Source organism: Pseudonaja textilis, chromosome 6, assembly GCF_049901715.1.
Source record: "Pseudonaja textilis isolate UNSWEBS1 chromosome 6, rPseTex1.2, whole genome shotgun sequence".
In the NCBI taxonomy this organism is placed as follows: domain Eukaryota; kingdom Metazoa; phylum Chordata; class Lepidosauria; order Squamata; family Elapidae; genus Pseudonaja; species Pseudonaja textilis.
Window position 1 is genome coordinate 17,149,826 of NC_141995.1, and position 19,554 is coordinate 17,169,379.

The window sequence follows — 19,554 nt, forward strand, 5'->3', positions numbered from 1 at the left end:
AGAAAACCAGTAGGGTTAGGTCATGCGAGCTTTGTGTAAGCCAAATTTCAGAAAAACATTTGTGCAAAACCCCCAAAGGGATTATAGATATTTTTAAATGTTAGATTTAATGGGCCAATGCTGACACTTGACTTTTTTTTAAATACAACAGAATAAATTCAGGAGTCCAATTGGTAACAATGAAATCAGAGAAATGGTTATTATTATTGCTGGCGCACTCATCAGAAAACTGTGCAACATTGGAGGCTGCAAATTGCCTGTAAGTGTTTTCTAATTTCCTACAAGAGCTCATGACAAACTAATGCAATACAGGTAGACCTTAGCAACTGTTAGAAGTTACAGTGGACCTTCCTGGAGGCTACTTACAACCCAGATTCAAAGTTCTGATGAACAACCCCCTGTGTTCACATGAGTGAACTTCAAGAGCTTGGCAATCAGGCCACAGTTATGGCTAGTTTAGGCATCCCACAATCACAACTATTTTACAACGGTTTTGCTAAAAAACAGCATTTACTTCCAGTTCTTGGCAAAAATATGCCCTGAGCAAATGGTTGGTTTGTTTAAAGACTGCCACAAAAAAAGATAATAAAATTATATGACTGTCATGACTTACAGCCAAAATGAGCAGGTTCCGCTACAGGTGTAAGTTGAAGACTACCTGTATGCACTTAGTGCAAATGTGAAATTTCATTTAAGTTCCTCTGAGTATTACTGACTCCAATTATTAAGTTCCAGTTTGCTTGAAAAAAACTTTTCCTTCTATGTGATTCTGACAATTTCCCTTTCCTTTATTCAGTTTATGCCCCTTAAGAATTATGTTCCAAATAATTATTATATTGTTTTCCCCACTCCTTTATTATTTCTTATCCCTATTCTCTTCTACTTGTGTCAGCCTCCTTCTGCTTTCTGTTTTCTTTGCTTGGCTACTGCTGTAATGTTATCCACCCAGGAAAGGATAGCACGGTCACTGGGTGAGGGAGTGTGCCACTTCCATATACTGCAGAGTACAATGGTATGCTATCTAGGCTATATATATATAAGGCCCATATTAGCAGCCACAATAGTATTTTGCTCTTAAAATAGCTCACAGATGCTTGCTTCACCTCCCCTACTCCCATCCCAAATTAGATAAAGACAATCTACAAGCCACATGTGGCTGTTGGAGTAATTTCCAAAGCCCTCTGCACAAAATCACTTCAACTTCTGCAAAGAGATTTTGCCCTTTTTCCATTAGCTGCTATTTGGAAAAGAGAAGGGGTTGTTAGAAAGAGAATAAAAGGAAGAGATGAAGCTCTTCTCCTATCTCCTTATGGCATTTCCACATACTATGAAACCTCCCCATTATGTAGGTCCTTGCCAAAGACTCTTGAGGAAATACAGTCCTTAACAGAAAAAGATTTGCCCATAAAACCCTGAAGAATAGACCAATATGATGCTTTCCAGTGAACTCCTGCCCAAAGGCTTAAATCATAATTAATTTCATATACATAATATTTTGATCAAATACTTTATTAGAGGAATGTCAAACTCAAGGCTGCAGGCTAAATCCGGCCCATGGGGTGCTTATATCTGGCCCATGGGGCCACCCTGGAAACAGTGAAGGACTGATGCCTCTGCCAGCAAAAACAGAGCTCAGGGAGAAGGCCGTGCACCACCTGCCCAGGCTCTGTTTTTGAGCGTGCTGGCCTCCTGCAGCCCTCTGCCAGTGGAAACAGAGCCCAGGGAGGCCACATGTGCCCCCCAGGCTCCATTTTCACTGGCAAAGGGCTGCAGGAGGCCGTTGTGGCTGAAAATGGAGCCTCAATGAGTGATGTCAAACTGGACCTGCCCACCCTGGCCATGCCACCCTCCCTGGCTCCCCGAGGTCAAACACAACCTTGATGCAGCCCTCAATGAAATTGAGTTTGACACCCCTGCTTTATTAGATTCATCAAATCCAAGAAGAAAACCTGATGGATGACTTGTAATAAAGTGTAATATAGGTAGTCCTTGACTTACAACCATTCTTTTAATGACTATTCAAAATGAAAATGACACCGAAAAAAGTGACATAACTGTTTTTCACACTTGCAGCTGTTGCAGTGTCCCCACGGTCACGTGATCAAAATTTGGATGCTTGGCAACTGGCATGTATTTATGATGGTTGCAGTGTGATCCCCTTTTGTGACCTTTTGACAAGCAAAGTCAATGGGGAAGCCCAATTCACTTAATAGTTGTGGCAAGGAAAGTCATAAAATGGGGAACAGCTCCCTTAACAACTGCCTTGCTTAGCAACAGAAACTTAGTCTCAATTGTGGTCATAAGTCGAGGACTACCTATACATTTTTCTTGATTCATAGTTTTCTTTAAAAATTTCTCTTCCTTTTACTACAGTAGGTTCCCCTAGGTTCTCTTTGGTGCAGTATTAATATAGTGGGGTGGATTCTTTCCAGGCTGTTGTAGAAGCCAAGAAACTGATATTCCAAGGCATGAACAGAGCAGATAAAGCTGATGATGTGAAGATGTTCCTTTTGGCACTGAAAAATGCCCTTTTGCCAGAAGCTGTTCCTGTGCTGCTGAAATTCGCTGAGTCAGGAGAAGGACCTATCAGCAACATCGCTGTTACTGCTCTACAGAGATATGATCATTCTTCCATAACTACTGAGGTAAATAAAAAGTACGCAAGGTTTTTTAGGAGTTTTGGATAATGCCCCCTTATCTGATGGTCCTTCATTTAGAAGAAAAAGTTGTAAATACATATGTGTATTTTACCAAAGAACCCACAAAGATTATGGCATTCTCATGCAAAGTTCAAGAGAATGATGGGTATACCTTTTAAGTTTTTTTTTTACATCAGCAACCATTTTAAGCACCAGCTGTCATTCTGCCCTTCCAGAAAATTACCCCAAATTTGGCTGGCTCATCATATTTTAAAAATGATAAAATCTTGAGATATGAAACCTTATAGAATTCTGGTGATTTCATGTGAGAGTTAAAAATTCTTACAATTAAAAATGTAATTTTAATGTATCTTGAGTTGTTTACATACGCTGTCTGGATTATGCAGGTCCCATATTGCCAATTCTTGGTTTTAAAATTTTCTACATCCAAACTTGGAAAAGCTTCAGGCAATGTAATACTTGAACACCTTTCTTACTTTCAGATTTTCTTTCTTGTAAACTGGATGGAAACATTTTTATCCAAAGATTTAGAATCAAATATCTCTGATAATTCTATTAGAAGGAAGGTAAACATTTATTAAACAGAAGGTAAAAGGTAAAAGAAGCATTTATCAGAAGAAAAGAAATAGAAATCCACTGATGATTATGAAAAACTTAGATACAGGCAAATTTAAATTCAGTTCTTGTCCATTTCTGCATATTCTGTGAAAAGATACGGATGCCTTCCTCTTTTGTGACAGAAGAATTTCTGTGTATTCATTGTTTTTATAACTGAAACACTTTTATCTGAGAAGTAATTCTCATATACATTCCAGGTGTGTTAGGTTACAAATTCCATTAGCTAGAAATAGTGGGAGTTGTTATCCAATATATCTTTAAGGTTAGAAAAGGGTGTCTCATTGATTGCTCTGGATATGGGCAGAAATATATTTAACATTTTGGGAGAAGAACCATGTTTTGGTCTTTCCATGTATCTGTCGCAACAAATATGAACATACTGTATGATCCGAGGTGAAGTTCAATACACAGAAAGGTGAAAAAGAAATGAGGTTTGAACTCAAATTGCTAAGTTATCTAGCAATTAATCCTATAACTTTCAAGTTTGATGCATGATCTATAATATCTCAATATTTTCTGCCACCACCTAGTAAGGTATATGTTAACCAAAATTCACTATTTTTCCTCCAGTTTAAGAGAATTGGGAGGAATAGGTCAAATTCCTTGGTAATTATTGATCCTGACACAATCATTTGAATGTTGATGCCATCCCAGTACACAGGAGGTATAGCATCTGAAGTTTTTAAAAAATCTACCTGATCTCATTTATAGGCGATAGGCTTTCTTTCCTTTCTTCTCTTCTTCTGTCAGCTATTCAGTGGAATTGACCAGATTATATTTCTACTAGGTGAAAAAAACCATGAACAGGATTTATCACCAGAATTATAAAGTTCATGAGAAGACTGTACGAACCACAGCTGCTGCTATTATCTTCAACAGCAACCCGTCCTTCATGGAAGTTAAAAACCTCCTCCTCTCTATTGGAGAGCTGCCACTGGAAATGAATAAGTACATGCTTTCACTAGTCCAGGACATACTACGTTTTGAAATGCCTGCCAGGTATATCAAATATTGTTATTTGTGTAACCATGCTGCAATAGGACTGCTCCACAAATATTACTCTTGTACAATGGGATTCATAACACCTCCGCCACATTTATGCTGGGATAAAAAGCATAGTTTTTTTTAAAAAGAGCTTAAAAGTGCACTGACTAACAGTCGTATGTACGTATTTCCTGTTCCTTTCTTAACAGAATAACAGAGTTGGAAGGGACCTTGGAGGTTTTCTAGTCTAGCCTCCTGTTCAAGTAGGAGATCTTTATCTTGCAATGATTTAACACTTAAATTTTTTTTTTTGATGTAGTAATAGTAGTAGTAGTAGGGGTGGGAGGAATATGACTAGAAAAGTTAAGATAGCTTTACTCATCAGAATTTTTTTAAATCAAGACATCTACATTAAGGCAAGCAAAATGCTAACTCAGTTCTCTGATGGAATGATTGTGTTAGTGCAGTATGCTTACTGTGATGGGTTTAAAAAAATTAACCAATTTTGGGGGTTTACACAATAGTAACAAAATGGGGTACATTTGACAATACATTAGTCTAAATGTGGTTGGCAGGTTTGTGTTTCATTGTGAACACAGAGAAAACAGATTGACACTACAGAAGAATTACTCAACATAAGTACAATTCTCATGTAGGCTGAACTATAGAATTTGAGCCATCAATTGGTGGCATAACGATGTGCATAGAGAAGTAGAAGTTTTTAAGGCTGAAATTATTTTACTGTATTTTTCAGCAAACAGCCATATCTCTTTAATCAGATTAATTCCTTAAATAATATCTTTTCTCCAAGGAAGGTTCTTAGTATGGATTTCAGCTCAAATAAAAATGTAATGCCATTATAAAATGTATCTTTTTGGTATTTTATTGTACAGGGAAAATGTTTTCTTCTCCAATAGAAATAAAATGTTTGTTTTTCAGCAAAATGATCCGTAAAGTTCTGAAGGACATATTGATTCATAATTATGACCGATTTTCAAAAATGGGTTCTTCTTCGGCCTTCTCTGGTTACTTAACACGTATGTGATGACCAAAATTAATATTACATTATATTTGCATTTCTTGATTGTTTTTCCAAAATTGTAACTACAACATGTAACTCTGTTTAATTAAGGTGACCAAGTTCTATCGTCTACATATAGCCTTGATATACTGTACTCTGGTTCGGGCATCTTAAGAAGAAGCAACATGAATATCTTTCTTTTCAATAAACTTGCTCAACTTCATGCCAGCCAGGTATGTCTCATGCACTATTAAAATAAAAACATCAGAAAAGAGCCTAGCCAGCAGCTGGAGTCATATACAACTTGACCATAGAAAATTGCCTTTATGAGGTGAATGCACAAAACTGATGGACCAACCGACTTACTGTGTGTACAAAAATATGGGGGAGCTGATACTTTTATGTTTTGTCGTTGTGTTTTGTATGTTAAAAACAATAAAAAATTTTTTTTTTTAAAAAAAGAAAATTGCCTTAAATTACATCAAACTATTGTTTAGGGCCATGCTTTTTGTGCAAATGGTTCAGAATTGCTTTAAACCTTATGCACGCAGAAGCATAATACCTCTCTTCTAGTCATAAAAGTGGTTTGGAAGATGAACAGCTTACTGTTGTCCTCTTAATTCATTACAGTGTTAAAGGTCCTGCTCATCATCCAGATATTTGAGTGGTGATGTTTCAGATTGAACCTGAATCTGTGTGCGCTTAGCTTCCTTCGATGGCGTAGCTTAGGGTTTATTGTAACAGCAACTCCATCATTTTCTATTCCCTACTTTTTACCTTTAAAATACTGTTAATTGGCCAGGTGGGAAAAGAAAGTGTTTCTGCATCTTTCATAATTATGAGAAGTTGACTAGCTGCAGTTTTTATTACCTTGAATGTCCAACTATGTCTATCAAATTTTGGTAGAATCATAGAATGAGAAAGGATCTGGCGATCATTTACACCCAACCCTTGTCATTAAAGACTCTGTAGTATTTGATGCATGACTAAAATAATTTGTATAAATCCCTCCAATAGATTTATAGGACATCTAAGAAAGTCTACTTCCTTGTCAAACAAGAGCTTCCATAAAATATTCTCTACATTGACCAAAATCTCCCCTTCTGTAGCTTTCACCTATTCTCCTCCCACCCTCCCATCCTGCCCTTTGATGGTAGTTGTCTCCTTTCCTTTTCAATGTAGCAGTTATCTTAGAAAAGCCTTGCGCCGCTTCTCAGTTGTAAGAAAGTGAACAAGAGAGGAATAATATGACAATCTTGTTGAATTTAGAACAAAATGTCCTTGCATGCACATATTTATTTTCCCATGTGCTGTGTGTTGTTGCTTTCTTTTAGGTGGTAATTGAAGCTCAAGGTCTGGAATCTATTATAGCTACATCTGCAGATGAAGGAGAAGAAAATCTTGACTCCTTTGCTGGTTTGTCAGCAATCATGCTTGATGTTCAACTCCGGCCAGTTACCTTTTTCCAAGGATATAGTGATTTAATGTCTAAAATGTTCTCGGCCACTGGAGACCCCATTAGCGTAGTGAAAGGGCTCGTCCTTCTGTTGGATTTCTCACAGGTATGTACTGTGAAATGTATGTCCTGGAAACCTATTTATTTGATTTAGTGGACCAGAAATATCAAAAAGAACTTGCATGAATAGTGCTGAGGGGATAGATGTTTCATTTCTGTGCAACATGAAACAACTGTCTCAAGAACAGTTTCTGTTATTAAAAAATGTACTTTGAAGTGACTCTCTGTGTAGCTGCCCTGCACTGTAAGCTTCATCTATGGATCTTCTGTTCTTATCTGGTTGAGTAGCCCAGTTGCATGGAATGGAGAGATTTTTCTTTACACCAAAGGGAAAACTCAGAATGGGAGTCTGAGAAGTAGAGACAGAAAGTATTTGTGTCCTCCTAAAACATTACTAATCTAAACATTTACTAGATAAGCAAGAAATATTATATGTGTTCTTTTTTTTTTTTTACTTAGGCTATCCAGCTGCAATCTGGGCTGATTTGCAGTGCTGAATTCAAGGGAGGTATGACTATCGATGTATCAGGAGGAATGGAATTCAGCCTTTGGTACAGAGAATCCAAAACAAAAGTTAAAAACCGGTGAGACATCTAATTTAGTTCTTGATGGAGATATTAAATTTCATCATCAACATGAGGGATTTTAAATTTAGTTAGAGTATACAATTTTAAATCAAAATCTAAGGGACTGGTCTAGGTAAAACTCAACAGTACTTTTTCATGTGGCTGTTGATAAAAATAGGATTGCCAACATTCAATGATGGATAAGGCACAAGAAGAAGAAGAATACAATTTTAAAACATTTTAAAAACTTAGACCCTTAGTTGAAACAGTAGTTGTATGAAAACAAGTGGAAAATGGAGAAAATGTAACTTTAGTTTTTCTGCAGAAGATTCTTTTTCTATCTGATTTTAAAAACCATAGTTGAAACAGCCGGTATAAACTGTGATAGTGAAAACTTGAAATGTCTATTGTATCAACACGACACAAACCCTGCATTGCATACTTGCATCCCAACTTCAGTTGCAAGCTGATAGTCATGTGAAGGTGAAGTTAAACTTTCCTCCACGTGACTGTCAACTCACAATTGATGTTTATATGGTGTTCATGGCAAGGTTTTATCATTTTCCCTCCATGGATCAGATGAACCACAAAATAGTAAAAACTGTTACTTGTACCTTTGATAGCTCAAACTTGTGTATTGTCTTTATCAGGTGTTGAATAAAACTTGTGTATTGCCCTTATCAGCTTTGAGTAAAATAATTAGTGGAACAATACCTGAGAACTCTTGGGGTGAGCCCATATTTTTCCAGTTGTGACATTACTATGTTCAGTGATCACAACCAGAAGGCTAGAGTGAGGAATGTTGTAATTTGTCATTCAGCAAAATGTAGGGAATTGGATTTATCATTCCTGTCCTGTCCAAGGTTTGAATTCCTGAAACATCTGGAATTAATGTTTAAACTATACAGCCATTTTTCTTTTTCTTCTCCTATCCTTAGCAACATCAATGTTTGACTGCTAGGAAGAATCAGTAATATAGAGGTGCAGCCAGGGAAGCCAATGTGAAATGAGATTTTTATACAGAACAATTTGTCTAAAAGTTACCCATTGGAGGAGATATTATTCCAATATAATATTCAATTTTTGACCACTTGTTTTCTTTTCACTCCTCTTTTGTTTCAGGGGAGCTGCAGCTATGGTTGGTAATTTCGTTGTGGACGCTATGTTTGTGAACACTGGCCTGGAAACCACTAGTGAAATCGAAGCAATGTTGGATTTTGTCACCACAGTGAAATTTTCGCAATACCCATTTTTAGTGTGCATGCAGATGGATAAAACCGAAAGTCCATTTAGGTAGGAAACAACTAGAAATATTTATTGATCTGCCTAGCATTTTAATGCATCTTTCTGATTCTGGAGAAGATCATTATGTGTCAAATAAATAAGAAATTAGAGTGCAATTTATATAGGAGGTTGGATGACCCTTAAATTAGTCCCTAATTAATAGTTGTTGATTGTCCTAATTTCATTACCAATCCAGATTCCAACTTTCTCTCTGATAGACTTATCACTGTATTCTAGCAGTGTATGATCAATATACCACAGTGGCAATTTTTACAACCCCTTCAGCATTGCAAAGGAGATTGCACTTTTTTTTCTCCAAGCAAAGTGAGGGAAAAAGCAAACATGGTATGATCAAGATTGGTGTCATGATAGGCAAGTTTAGGAAAGACATCAATCTTCCATAAAATGTTCACCACCATCCTTAGAGGTATAATCTAGAGAGATTTTTGATCTCCGAGAGGCATAGATTAGTTAACCAAGGTCATCAGTTTCAGGAAAAGACAGATTGATTGAGGAAATTAGTTTAACTCTATGCAAAATGGAATCTGTTTAAGACTAAATCTGACTACCTTGGAATTAGTTGACTGAATCAAATATTTTCTTTTTTATACTTCCCAAAACACATAAACTCCTATCACTGTACTGTATGATGCTAAAGATCAATTGAACTTCAAAGATGTATGACAGATACATATCAAGAAGATGAATAATGTAGGCTGTACTGGTACCATTCATTTTCTGGAAGAAGCTAGTGGTAAATTTTAACTTCTCAGGACAGAAAAAGAGAAATAGAAGTTAATAAGGAATTAATTTCAGGAGAACTGAATGGCTTCCACATTGGCTTTGCTTGTTGGAAGCTGACAAAGATCACAAATGCTAATATATCTAGAGAGGCTATCATGGCCAGAACTATGAGGGCTAGTCATAAGAACCATTCATTCAGCGCCATTGCAAGTTTGAACTGTTGCTGAACAAGTGACCATTAAATGAGAATTATCTACAACTGTAGATAATCAGTTGTAGATCAGCAAATTAGTGATCAGCAAATTATTCAGATGCCATTGTGATGGTCTAAGTATCCTTAAAGACTACTTCCAAAAGGACACTAAATCTCATAATTTCACGTGTTTGTACACTTATTTTGAGAGGTATTTGAGATTTTATAGAAGAGAGTTTTCTTCACAGAAGAGATTCCGTAGTTCTCACAGAAGATTATTATAATCTAATGAGATTAAAAAATACCTACTTTCTGGAGGAACCACATTGCCACTCTCTGTTGTGAGGAAAGTTTTTGAGGATTTTTTTTAAAATTAAAGGCTACATTCTTCTGAGCTGGTAGTCAAAATGTACACATCACTCTCCAGCCCTCATGCATTCATATGAAGATCTGAAAGATACCACTATAGATCGCTTGAATGTAAGCATGGATTATTTTTAAACATCTCACCTTCACCAGTAATATTGTTCCTATTACACCTGACTTTGGCCTTGATCTACACAAGGAAGTTCTCAATAATCAAGTTTTCCCAAAGATTGGCTTTCAACAGCATCTGACATTGTGTTCAAGGAAAAGTACCATTGACATGTGTTGCATTCATTTTTATTCAACTTTGCTCTGGAAAATTATGGATAAGGAAAACTTAAAACACGATCTGTTCCAAATGTGTATGTCATTAAGAATTATTCCTAAGATTATAACATGCTATTGCTCAAGTAATATAGTATAATCATATTACTACTATTTTTTGCAGGCAATACCTAACAAAATATGAAAGTCTTCCTTCTGGAAAGCCATATATCTCTCGAAAAAGAAAAGTGAACTTGTTGGCAGGTTCTGAATATCCCCTTCACCAAGAAAACTCCAACATGTGCAGGGAAGTTTACAGTGACCAAGCTGATCTTTCTGAATCTTGGTTTTGAAATAGGCACCTGATCTTGCATTTCACCAAAAACCTAGCTGATTCCGGCTTCAAGTTTTGCTACCTTCGTTTAGAGCCTAAACCTATAATTTACAACTCTGTGAGAACTTTGTTGTATCGAACTTTAAGAGGCCCAGGATTGAGTCTTCTGCACCATGTTTACATATTTACATATATTTAAAAGATTTATTTTGGGTTTGTTTGTAACATGCTAGGAATACAACTTATTTCAAATCCAGATATTCATTTAAGACCATTAGAGGTCATAGGACATAATTCTGCTTGGATCTCTTAAGAGCATTTTCTGTTATTTAAGAGATAAAATAACTTGGGGGTGAGATACTTGATGGAACTGAAGTTTTAATCAGTTCCTCACTGTCTTCTGTAATTTATAATTACTCCCTACACCCCATTCAAAATTGTTAGCCTTGGACAGAAAAATAAATAATACTATATGTGTTGTTTTACCTCTCTGCACCTCACAGCAATTTCAACAGCCATTTCAGTAATTTTAGAGCTGCTAGTGTATTTTCTTTAGAGTCAGAGGGTTCACTGAAGAGCTTATACAATTCTTGATTGCAAACTTTTCTAGCTGTCCACGCTAGGGAAATTGCTTGAGAAAGCTATGCATTTTAGGCAAATTTGCAAAGAAATATGTCCAAAGAAATGTGCATTACATTTCATTGTAAATACATACAAATTAAAATGCAAATTTTATTGTAAAATTTTAAAAATAACTTTATCAACTTTGATAATAACAGAAACTGAAAAAAATGCTAACAGAGTTTTACAATGAAAAACAAACCGAAATTTGAAACATTTAAACAACAAAAGAAAAAAGTTGCAATTAATCTAGTCAGAAGTTTCCTTTTCTCATATTTATCATTTGGTGTTACAAGTCAAAACAATATGTATTGTTTCTTAAACCATACAAATGTTCATCATGGGAGTTCTTAAAAATTACTGAATAAAACAAACACTATTTAAAATTTTATTTAGATTGCCCTTCTCAGCTATTTTACACTGAGAAATCATAACTTTAATGGAACCATAATAAAGTGGCTGCCATAAAAAATAAAAAAAATGTTCTGTGCTAAAATTGCTTAAAGGGTTATTAGCAAAATTCAGCCAAAACATGTTCCTTTTGCAAGTCTTAATACAATGTGTAGATATATTTCTTTGAAGTCTCATTCATCTTAATGGTTTCAGCAGATGGTTTTTTAACTAGAATATATTTTAGATACTATTTACCTGTTAAAGAATATTGGGTACAATTTTTCAGAAGTATTCGGCTAGTCTTACTCATTAGTAAATGCATTTTAAGATTGCAGCTAAGATTTAAGTTAACAACTCATGCGTTCATAATTTATCTTTATTTTAACTTTCATATGCATATGGTGGGAAGACAATAGAGTTGAGAACATTAATCTTCCTCCCTATAAGTCAAAACCTGTTTCCAGTGTAAACAAACATAGTCCAAGATGATGGTTTGTCAAGATCTTATATGCTTCAAGGAACAATGTGATGGTCATTCATCACAAAACTGGAACAGAAACCAGGAGAAAATCAGAGATCAAGAATAGAATGTTTTTTTTTTCCTTTCTCAGTTTATTATGGCTTTATAATCATATTTTCCATATGCTAGGCTGGAAATGGATGCCTATACCACAATATGATGTAAGGATTTGTAATTTTTTACTTGAGTGGAAAATGTACCCTCCCTAGTTTGGGAAGTGCTAAATACAATTAGCTTTAAATTAATCCATCTATGTAATGTAAAAATTGTTGTTGGCTTCCTTCTCCCACCCTTTCTAATAAAACTACCTTATGTGGAATTGCCCTCAAATTCTCATTTCAAAACTGATAGTGAAATGAATAAAAAAACAAAATCTCTGGATTAAGGAGTGCTTAGACATTCAAGGAGTGTCTGAAGATGACTAGACTCCACTAACATTGCAGTTTCCTCTCATGTGAGATTGTACAGTATATATATATTGTCTTGGTACAGATTTTCTGTTTTATTATTTTGGTTTGGTTGTAACTTAAAAAAAAATCCATGATCCAGTACTGTTACTGTTTTTCTGCCAAAGTCTTGAATTTTTTTGGATTCTCTTTTGGAGCTTTGCAACTGAGTTCATACAACAAGCTATGTTCTAGATCTTGATTAACAAAAGAACAGTTTATATAATGCCTCTCCCAATTAAATCATATTATGGCTCATACAACATTAAGTCACTAGTGAGTTTCTTATAACATGCAGACTACAAACTATTAACCCTTTTTATTCTAAATTAGCTTGCTGAGCAAATCCAGCCTATAAACACTAAACTGCCCATTATAACAGGTGCAATCAAACTTCAATAGGTAGCAAAGGTTAAGGAGGGATTTTGATAGATAAGACTACAACGTGCAGATAACATCATGTAAATCACTAGGGCTAGATTTTAAAGTGGGGAGGAAGGGTAGAATTTTTAATATTATAGTCTTCACCACATAATAAAAGTTTTAAACTGTTAGCAGTAATTTTAGTCTCTTTCATACCTATACACAGAACTATGCCAATTTCAGCTGGAAACTGCCAAATTTTCATTTCAGAATTCAGGTACTCAAAAAAAGAATGGTTTAGTGCTATGGACGGGTTTGTAGACCATACACTGCTACCTCCTACTGTACTTTAAATCCCTGTTCTGCTGTGAAGGTCAGTGTAAGTCGATGCTGAGGGCATGGGAAATGGCCTTCCACATATGTAGTGGCATAGCCAGTAAGACATAGTCATAACCATTATTAAGCATTTCTGTTCTACTGAGTGTTTTTGCATACCTATAGTTGGCATACCTTACCAGAGTATCTGGCCATTTCTTCCTACTATGTCTGTTCCATTTTAGCCATAAAAACCATATGATCAGTGTTGTAGTTATTGGAAAAATTATAAAAAACACATTTGTAAGCATACTGTATATTGCCTCTTCTCTGCAGGTGCTATGTTGACCTATTTGGTAAACAATAAATTAGTTTACTTTATGTCTTTGCAACTCATACAATGAAATTAAATAACCACCTTCAGTGTACAAAAAAATTATGACTATGAAAATAAACACAAACACACATCCTTCACTATACATTGAACTGAAAATCCCTAATATTGCATTAATATTGCACTATACAAATTTATTTCATTTATTTATTTCAAAAGTAAATAATTTTGAAATAATAGAAGCAGATCTGCACTCTGTTTACATATACATCTGGTGGATTTAGTTAAAGTTGTAGGATTGTATCTTATGACTTACCTTTTTGAAAACAAATTTTTCACGAGGGTTTCGCAAGTTCCTAACTAGGTATTAGGAAAGCTTAGAATTTGTTCTTAGCATATTTTCTTCCCACATAATTATCAAACACTCCACTGGCCAAATTTTTTCAGAAGTGACTAAATGTTTTTATTGCTACTGTGTAATAATAATAAATATATATCTGATCCACCCAAAATATTGAAGCTTTTATTTAGTAAGTGTGATTTAATTTATATTATTTATATTTGCTATATATGTTGGCCACAAGATTTCAGATTATTTAAAAATAATAGCACTGAACTTTGATCAGTGAGATGGATTTGATCTCCACATAGTGACAAAGTTCACTAAGTAATATAGAACATTAGAGTTCTTTTGATGATGACCATAGAAGTTACAGCAATAGTATTTATGTGTAAACTTTTTATTGGTTACGTGAGCAACACATTATATCTTGATTGATCAACTAAATATTACTGTGATTTTAGAGGCATCAAACTGATGTTGGTCTTCATTTCATGTTGTGCTTTACTGCATTTCCTTGAATATAAAGCAGTGGAATAAATGAATGAAACTATTCTCAATGGATAGCTTAATGCTACCAGTAACACTGGCCTGTATGGAGCTGCTAAATTTGGGCATTGGCATTAATCATGCCTAAAAGTCAGTTCAACAGGTGGATGATTTTATGCTTTTTGATATCTGTTTCAAGATATTATATTCATTTGGGACCTATGAAATAAATAGGAAAAATGTTACCCTTTTGTTTCTCATTATTTTATGTTGTTTGTTTTCAGAAGGTACACTAGAAAAGGACAATCTTGAAATCAGAGGCAAGAGCTGTCCTTACTATCTACTACTTAAAAAGAAAGAAAGAAAACATTGTGGCTAATTAATGTCCAGTGATACAGAAACTGGATTTGAAACCTCCAGTTTTAATGCCCATTTAATATGAAATACTTCTTGTAAATGCAAAATAGCTGTGGAGCAGTTTGGAAGAGTTGCATTTTATCATCTTTTTTTGAGCTCCAAGTATTTCCAAGATGCTCAAAACAGCCTCTTCTAAATTTGAGGCAACTGTTCAATCTTTGTAGCTAGTTTTGTGCTCAACAGAGAGCCTTTGCAAATCTTTGTTTACCCATAAGCCACTTCACCTTCTGCATCATTGCAACATATATCTTTCAAGGACCTGTAAAAGACCTTAAGGCCATTGGAGGTTCAAGAGACCCTTACTAAGCTAGTGCAACTGCCCTTTGGAAGGATAGCATAAGCAGCAACTATGTGTTCTTTTCAGAAAACAGAGTAAATTATAATTCATAATTATACAATTAATTCCTTGGCACTCATTTCTCACTTTTGTGGTTTCTTTATCTATTCTGCCTTTATTAAAGGCATGGCAGAGGATGCATTGCGTTAACAAATAGTCAATATTTTAAGAAATGGAGAATAATGTTAATGTTTTTTAGTTCCCCTTGGTGAAGAGATGGTGAATCTTAATTGATTTATATATGAGTTTATTCTTTATTTTGCATAACAATATATTTTATATCCCCCCCCCCGCATTACAGATTAATAGATTTCTAATTCAATATTTTTACATAATCCAAACAGAATACGGACAGGTTGTTCATAACATTGTTTACTGAAAAATACATTTTATTTGTTATAACATTCAAAAAATATACAAATCCTTGCTTGTTTGCTTAAAAAGGTTGCTTCTTAAAGGACAGTTTATTATATATTCTTGCAATCCTCATACAATTATATCTTTGCTATGTGCAATACACATGAAGTGCAATTCCCAGACTGTCTTAGCTAGGTTTGCTGTCTTTCAATTCTATCAGTCTATAAAAGGATCACTTCAGATTTCAGTCAAGAACTTGTAATAGGGTCATCTATGTTGAAAGCAGCAGTCATTTTCTTCCAGATAGTTTTCCTTAGACATTGCACAAGTAGCACTATTTTGTTAAAACAACCTTCAAATGCATTCTGCCCTTCACGTTTTATTCAACTACATTCATTTCAGACATTCAACCAACAGTCTCCTTCATTACCATTGTTCTTTCTTTATCTTACCATTCTTAAATTCCTTTACACGATCTTCTTTTTATCAAGACATAGGAGGAAAACCACACCACCATCCTCATTCAGTTTGGAAAAGCATGTTAGAATTACTAAGTTCTAATCGCTAATTGACAGCCGACATTTTGGTGCCACTGCAATGGAAAAAGGAATAATACCTTTTCCAGCCACTTCATACAGCAAAGGCATTTTTCAGTCTAAACAAAAACAGCTTTCTGAAGTAACTATGAAAGGAGAATTTAATATTTGCTGAAGTAATGCAGTAAAAGTCAGTCTCAGGTAGAAATGTTCAATAGAACATTTCAGGTCTGAAATTACAATATAGGTAGTCCTCAACTTTCAACTTTAGGTTTACTGACTGTTCAAAGTTACAATGGCACTAAAAAAATAATTTATGACCTTTTTTTACATGATGTGCAGCATTTGCACAATCACATGATAAAAATTTGGGCATGTGGCAACGTACATGCATTTATGACAGTTGCAGTGTCCTGGGTCATGTGATCACATTTTGCTACCTTCTGTCAAGCAAAGTCAATGAGGAAGCCAGATTCACTTAACAACTTTACTACTAATTTAACTACTCTAGTGATTCACTTAACAACTGTGGCAAGAAAGGTCATAAAATGGGACAAAATGTAACTATATTGCTTAGCAACAGAAATGTTGACCTCAGTTGTGGTCATAAGTCAAGGGACTACAGAAGCCAGTGAAATTGATAGAACTTCTTTTTAGACTGTATGGTGGAAAAGATCCTAACACTTAATTGATGCCTAAATATTTTGATTGAAATGTTGTGTTTCTGTAATAACAATGTGAAATACCTGTTATACAAAAAAGTCAGTTTCTTAATCCCACAGTTCTAGACAGAACTGTAACCTAATTTGACTTATTTATATGTTCAAATCCAAAACTATCTATGAAAATATTGCTTCGTAAAGACATTCTTTATGAAAAATAAGGTTTTAAAATTTGGTTGTATTTATGACCTAGGTTGAACAAGAAGAAATTTCGAATTGCTACAAAGCCTACATATAATAGCACCAAGCAAATATAAATATTTGCAGAATTGCTTTGGTGACTAGTTTCTTTCTCACAGTTATTTCCATCCAATTTACAGTATGAATACAAAATATATTTAATACATCTGAATTATTAATTTATCCTATAGTATATGAAATTACATTCTGTAACCTTAGTAATATCTTATTTACAAGCAGGTCAACCTGAAGGCAATCTTTTCCCAGATTTTTAAAGCTGCATATAGATAAATAATGGGAGAATGAAGGTAAAAAAGTTGGAACTATCCTTCACTGAAAAGGGTGGAAAATTGTGAATGAAAAATCGGTCACTAAAAATATGTTTCTTTTCAGATGAATGTCATCTCAATAGTCTTATGGTTTTAACATAAGATAAGGCCAGGGAAGAAATGGTGGACTGCAGATGTTTCCACAAAAAGGGGAGCTGATGACTGCAGTGGAATGAAGACCAGGTCTCTGAAACCTAAGGACTTGAGATTGCCACCAAGTATTCCAGACAGCTGCTCATCACAAGAAATCCATAAGATAGTGATCTTCTATGGTTTTAGAGCTTTGGGAGTTAAGGGAATAGCCATCTTACTCAAACCATGGTGGTGCCTTTGAAACATTATCGGAAATTGCTTCTAAACTGCTATTTAGCTATTAGAAACCTTTGGATTGACAAGTTTTACTGCAACAGATGAGTTTCTGTCAATTCTTAATGAAAGACGTTTTAGTTACAAGTTTAAGAACTTAAACAACTTTTTAAAAATAAACATCAAAAGGATGATTAAACTATGATATTAGGGGGCTAAATTTGAAATAAGACTATGTTGAAAATATATTATACAAGAGGAACAAGTTCTAGTTAATAATGTGAAGACTGAGATGAAAGTGTACTTAAAAATGATAAGCTACAAGAATGCAATGGAAAAGATGTTATACTGGGAACACAAAAGAAATCAGTTGATGTCCTAATAACTAAAAGAGACATAAAAGCAACAAACCAAGAGAATAACCTGGATAATTTTCTGTAACAAAACAAGCTTGCTAAAGTTTTGAAGAATTTTGTGAAAAGGGACAAAGAAGTGAAAACTAAAAAGAAGTGAAGTTCCAGTACATTATTTGAAGAGACTAGATTAAGTTTATTAGAAGTAAAAGGAATATAAAGTTGGTTTATTTCATCAGTCTTGGTCAAATTAAAACAGATATGTTATTAACTCTGATAACCCTTAATGGACTTTTGCTGACATCAAGATTGTAATGATAAGGCTTTAACAATTTGTATATGGAAAATTAATGGGATTGGGAAGAATAAATAATTTGCTGAATTTTAAAAGAAGGTAATAAGTTATTAAATTGTTTATACTTGTTGTTATGAAGGTGGTAAGCGACTTCCTTATATATTTCTTTTTCTTTCCTATACTCATTTTTTCCTATTTCTTCTTTTTCCTTTCTTTTTAGCACCTTTTACTCTTTCTTTTTACTTTTCTATTTTTCAGTTTGTGTTAGTTTTTATTATTGCAACGGTAAGCTTTAATAAAATTATTAAATTAGTGGAAGTTTATAGAATTAATTCTCTCTGAAATCATGAAAATATTTGTTTTTAATAATAATTAAGTGATGCAAATAACTATTGATTCTACAATTGATGAATAAGGAACTCATTTGCATATTATATTTGTACAACCTAAGCTGAAATTTGCTTGAAATGCTGGAGCACTTTCTTCTTTGGCATTGTTCTGAAGAGTTTTCCCCTGAGAAAAGATTTTTATAGATATCTCTTCTAAATTTAAAAATAGTATATACCTTTTCATCATTTTTAGTAGACATAAATTCATGTTATAAAAAGCACTTGTTTGATTATTGAGTCCTGTTATCATACTGATTCTATAATGCTGCCTGCTAAAACAGTGAAAGATGAGGAAAAAATGCACCATGTGAAACATGAGGTAAATGTGAATGACTTGAAAATTATGGAGAAAGGAAAGGGAGTACCTGACACAAATTGCTCTTTTGGTGATGCCCCTCTTTTCAAATAAAATGTAGTTTCACTCTGATTTTTCAAGTACACTGGAAAAAAAATAACCCTGAGCATCTGACAATAGAATTGGCGCTCTAACCATTCACTGTGTACTAAATTATTTATGTTAAGATATACATGTGGATGAAAAGCTGCATCTTGTAAACTACAGATTGAAACTTCATTGTGAGCACCAAGATGAAAAAAAATTATTGTTAGTGTTTCATGTGCATATAACTGAGATAATTTTGCGCCCATACAGTCTGGCAGTCTGAAAATAGTACATGAATAGTACATAAAATATATGCTTACACATATATTTTATGCAGCACATACATTTCATGAGAAACAAAAGCAGAGCATTTGGGCAGTACCATCAAAACAATATTGTATATTCATTTTTTCCTTTAAAAGCAATTAATTTAAAAACAAAATACAAACCAGAAAAATAAATATGTGAATCCCAAAACAATTGTCTTATTTTCACATTACATTATTTCATTCTTTAGATTTTTTTTTCATATAAAGCTACTACAAATTGAAATATTGTAGCCCAGGGTTATCAAACTAGC

General features: G+C 34.3%; 1 protein-coding gene across 1 annotated transcript in view; it reads left to right on the plus strand.

Annotated features, from left to right (window-relative positions):
• The window catches only part of MTTP (microsomal triglyceride transfer protein), a 35,132-nt gene extending 21,543 nt beyond the window's left edge, over positions 1-13,589 (plus strand). The window contains exons 10-18 of the mRNA XM_026698291.2: positions 152-259; positions 2,433-2,645; positions 4,066-4,277; positions 5,202-5,299; positions 5,395-5,516; positions 6,618-6,845; positions 7,259-7,383; positions 8,488-8,658; positions 10,401-13,589. Coding sequence (XP_026554076.1) covers positions 152-259; positions 2,433-2,645; positions 4,066-4,277; positions 5,202-5,299; positions 5,395-5,516; positions 6,618-6,845; positions 7,259-7,383; positions 8,488-8,658; positions 10,401-10,569 — 1,446 coding nt within the window. The 3' untranslated portion in view covers positions 10,570-13,589. The remainder of the gene's footprint in view (positions 1-151; positions 260-2,432; positions 2,646-4,065; positions 4,278-5,201; positions 5,300-5,394; positions 5,517-6,617; positions 6,846-7,258; positions 7,384-8,487; positions 8,659-10,400) is intronic.
• Positions 13,590-19,554: the final 5,965 nt, after the last annotated feature.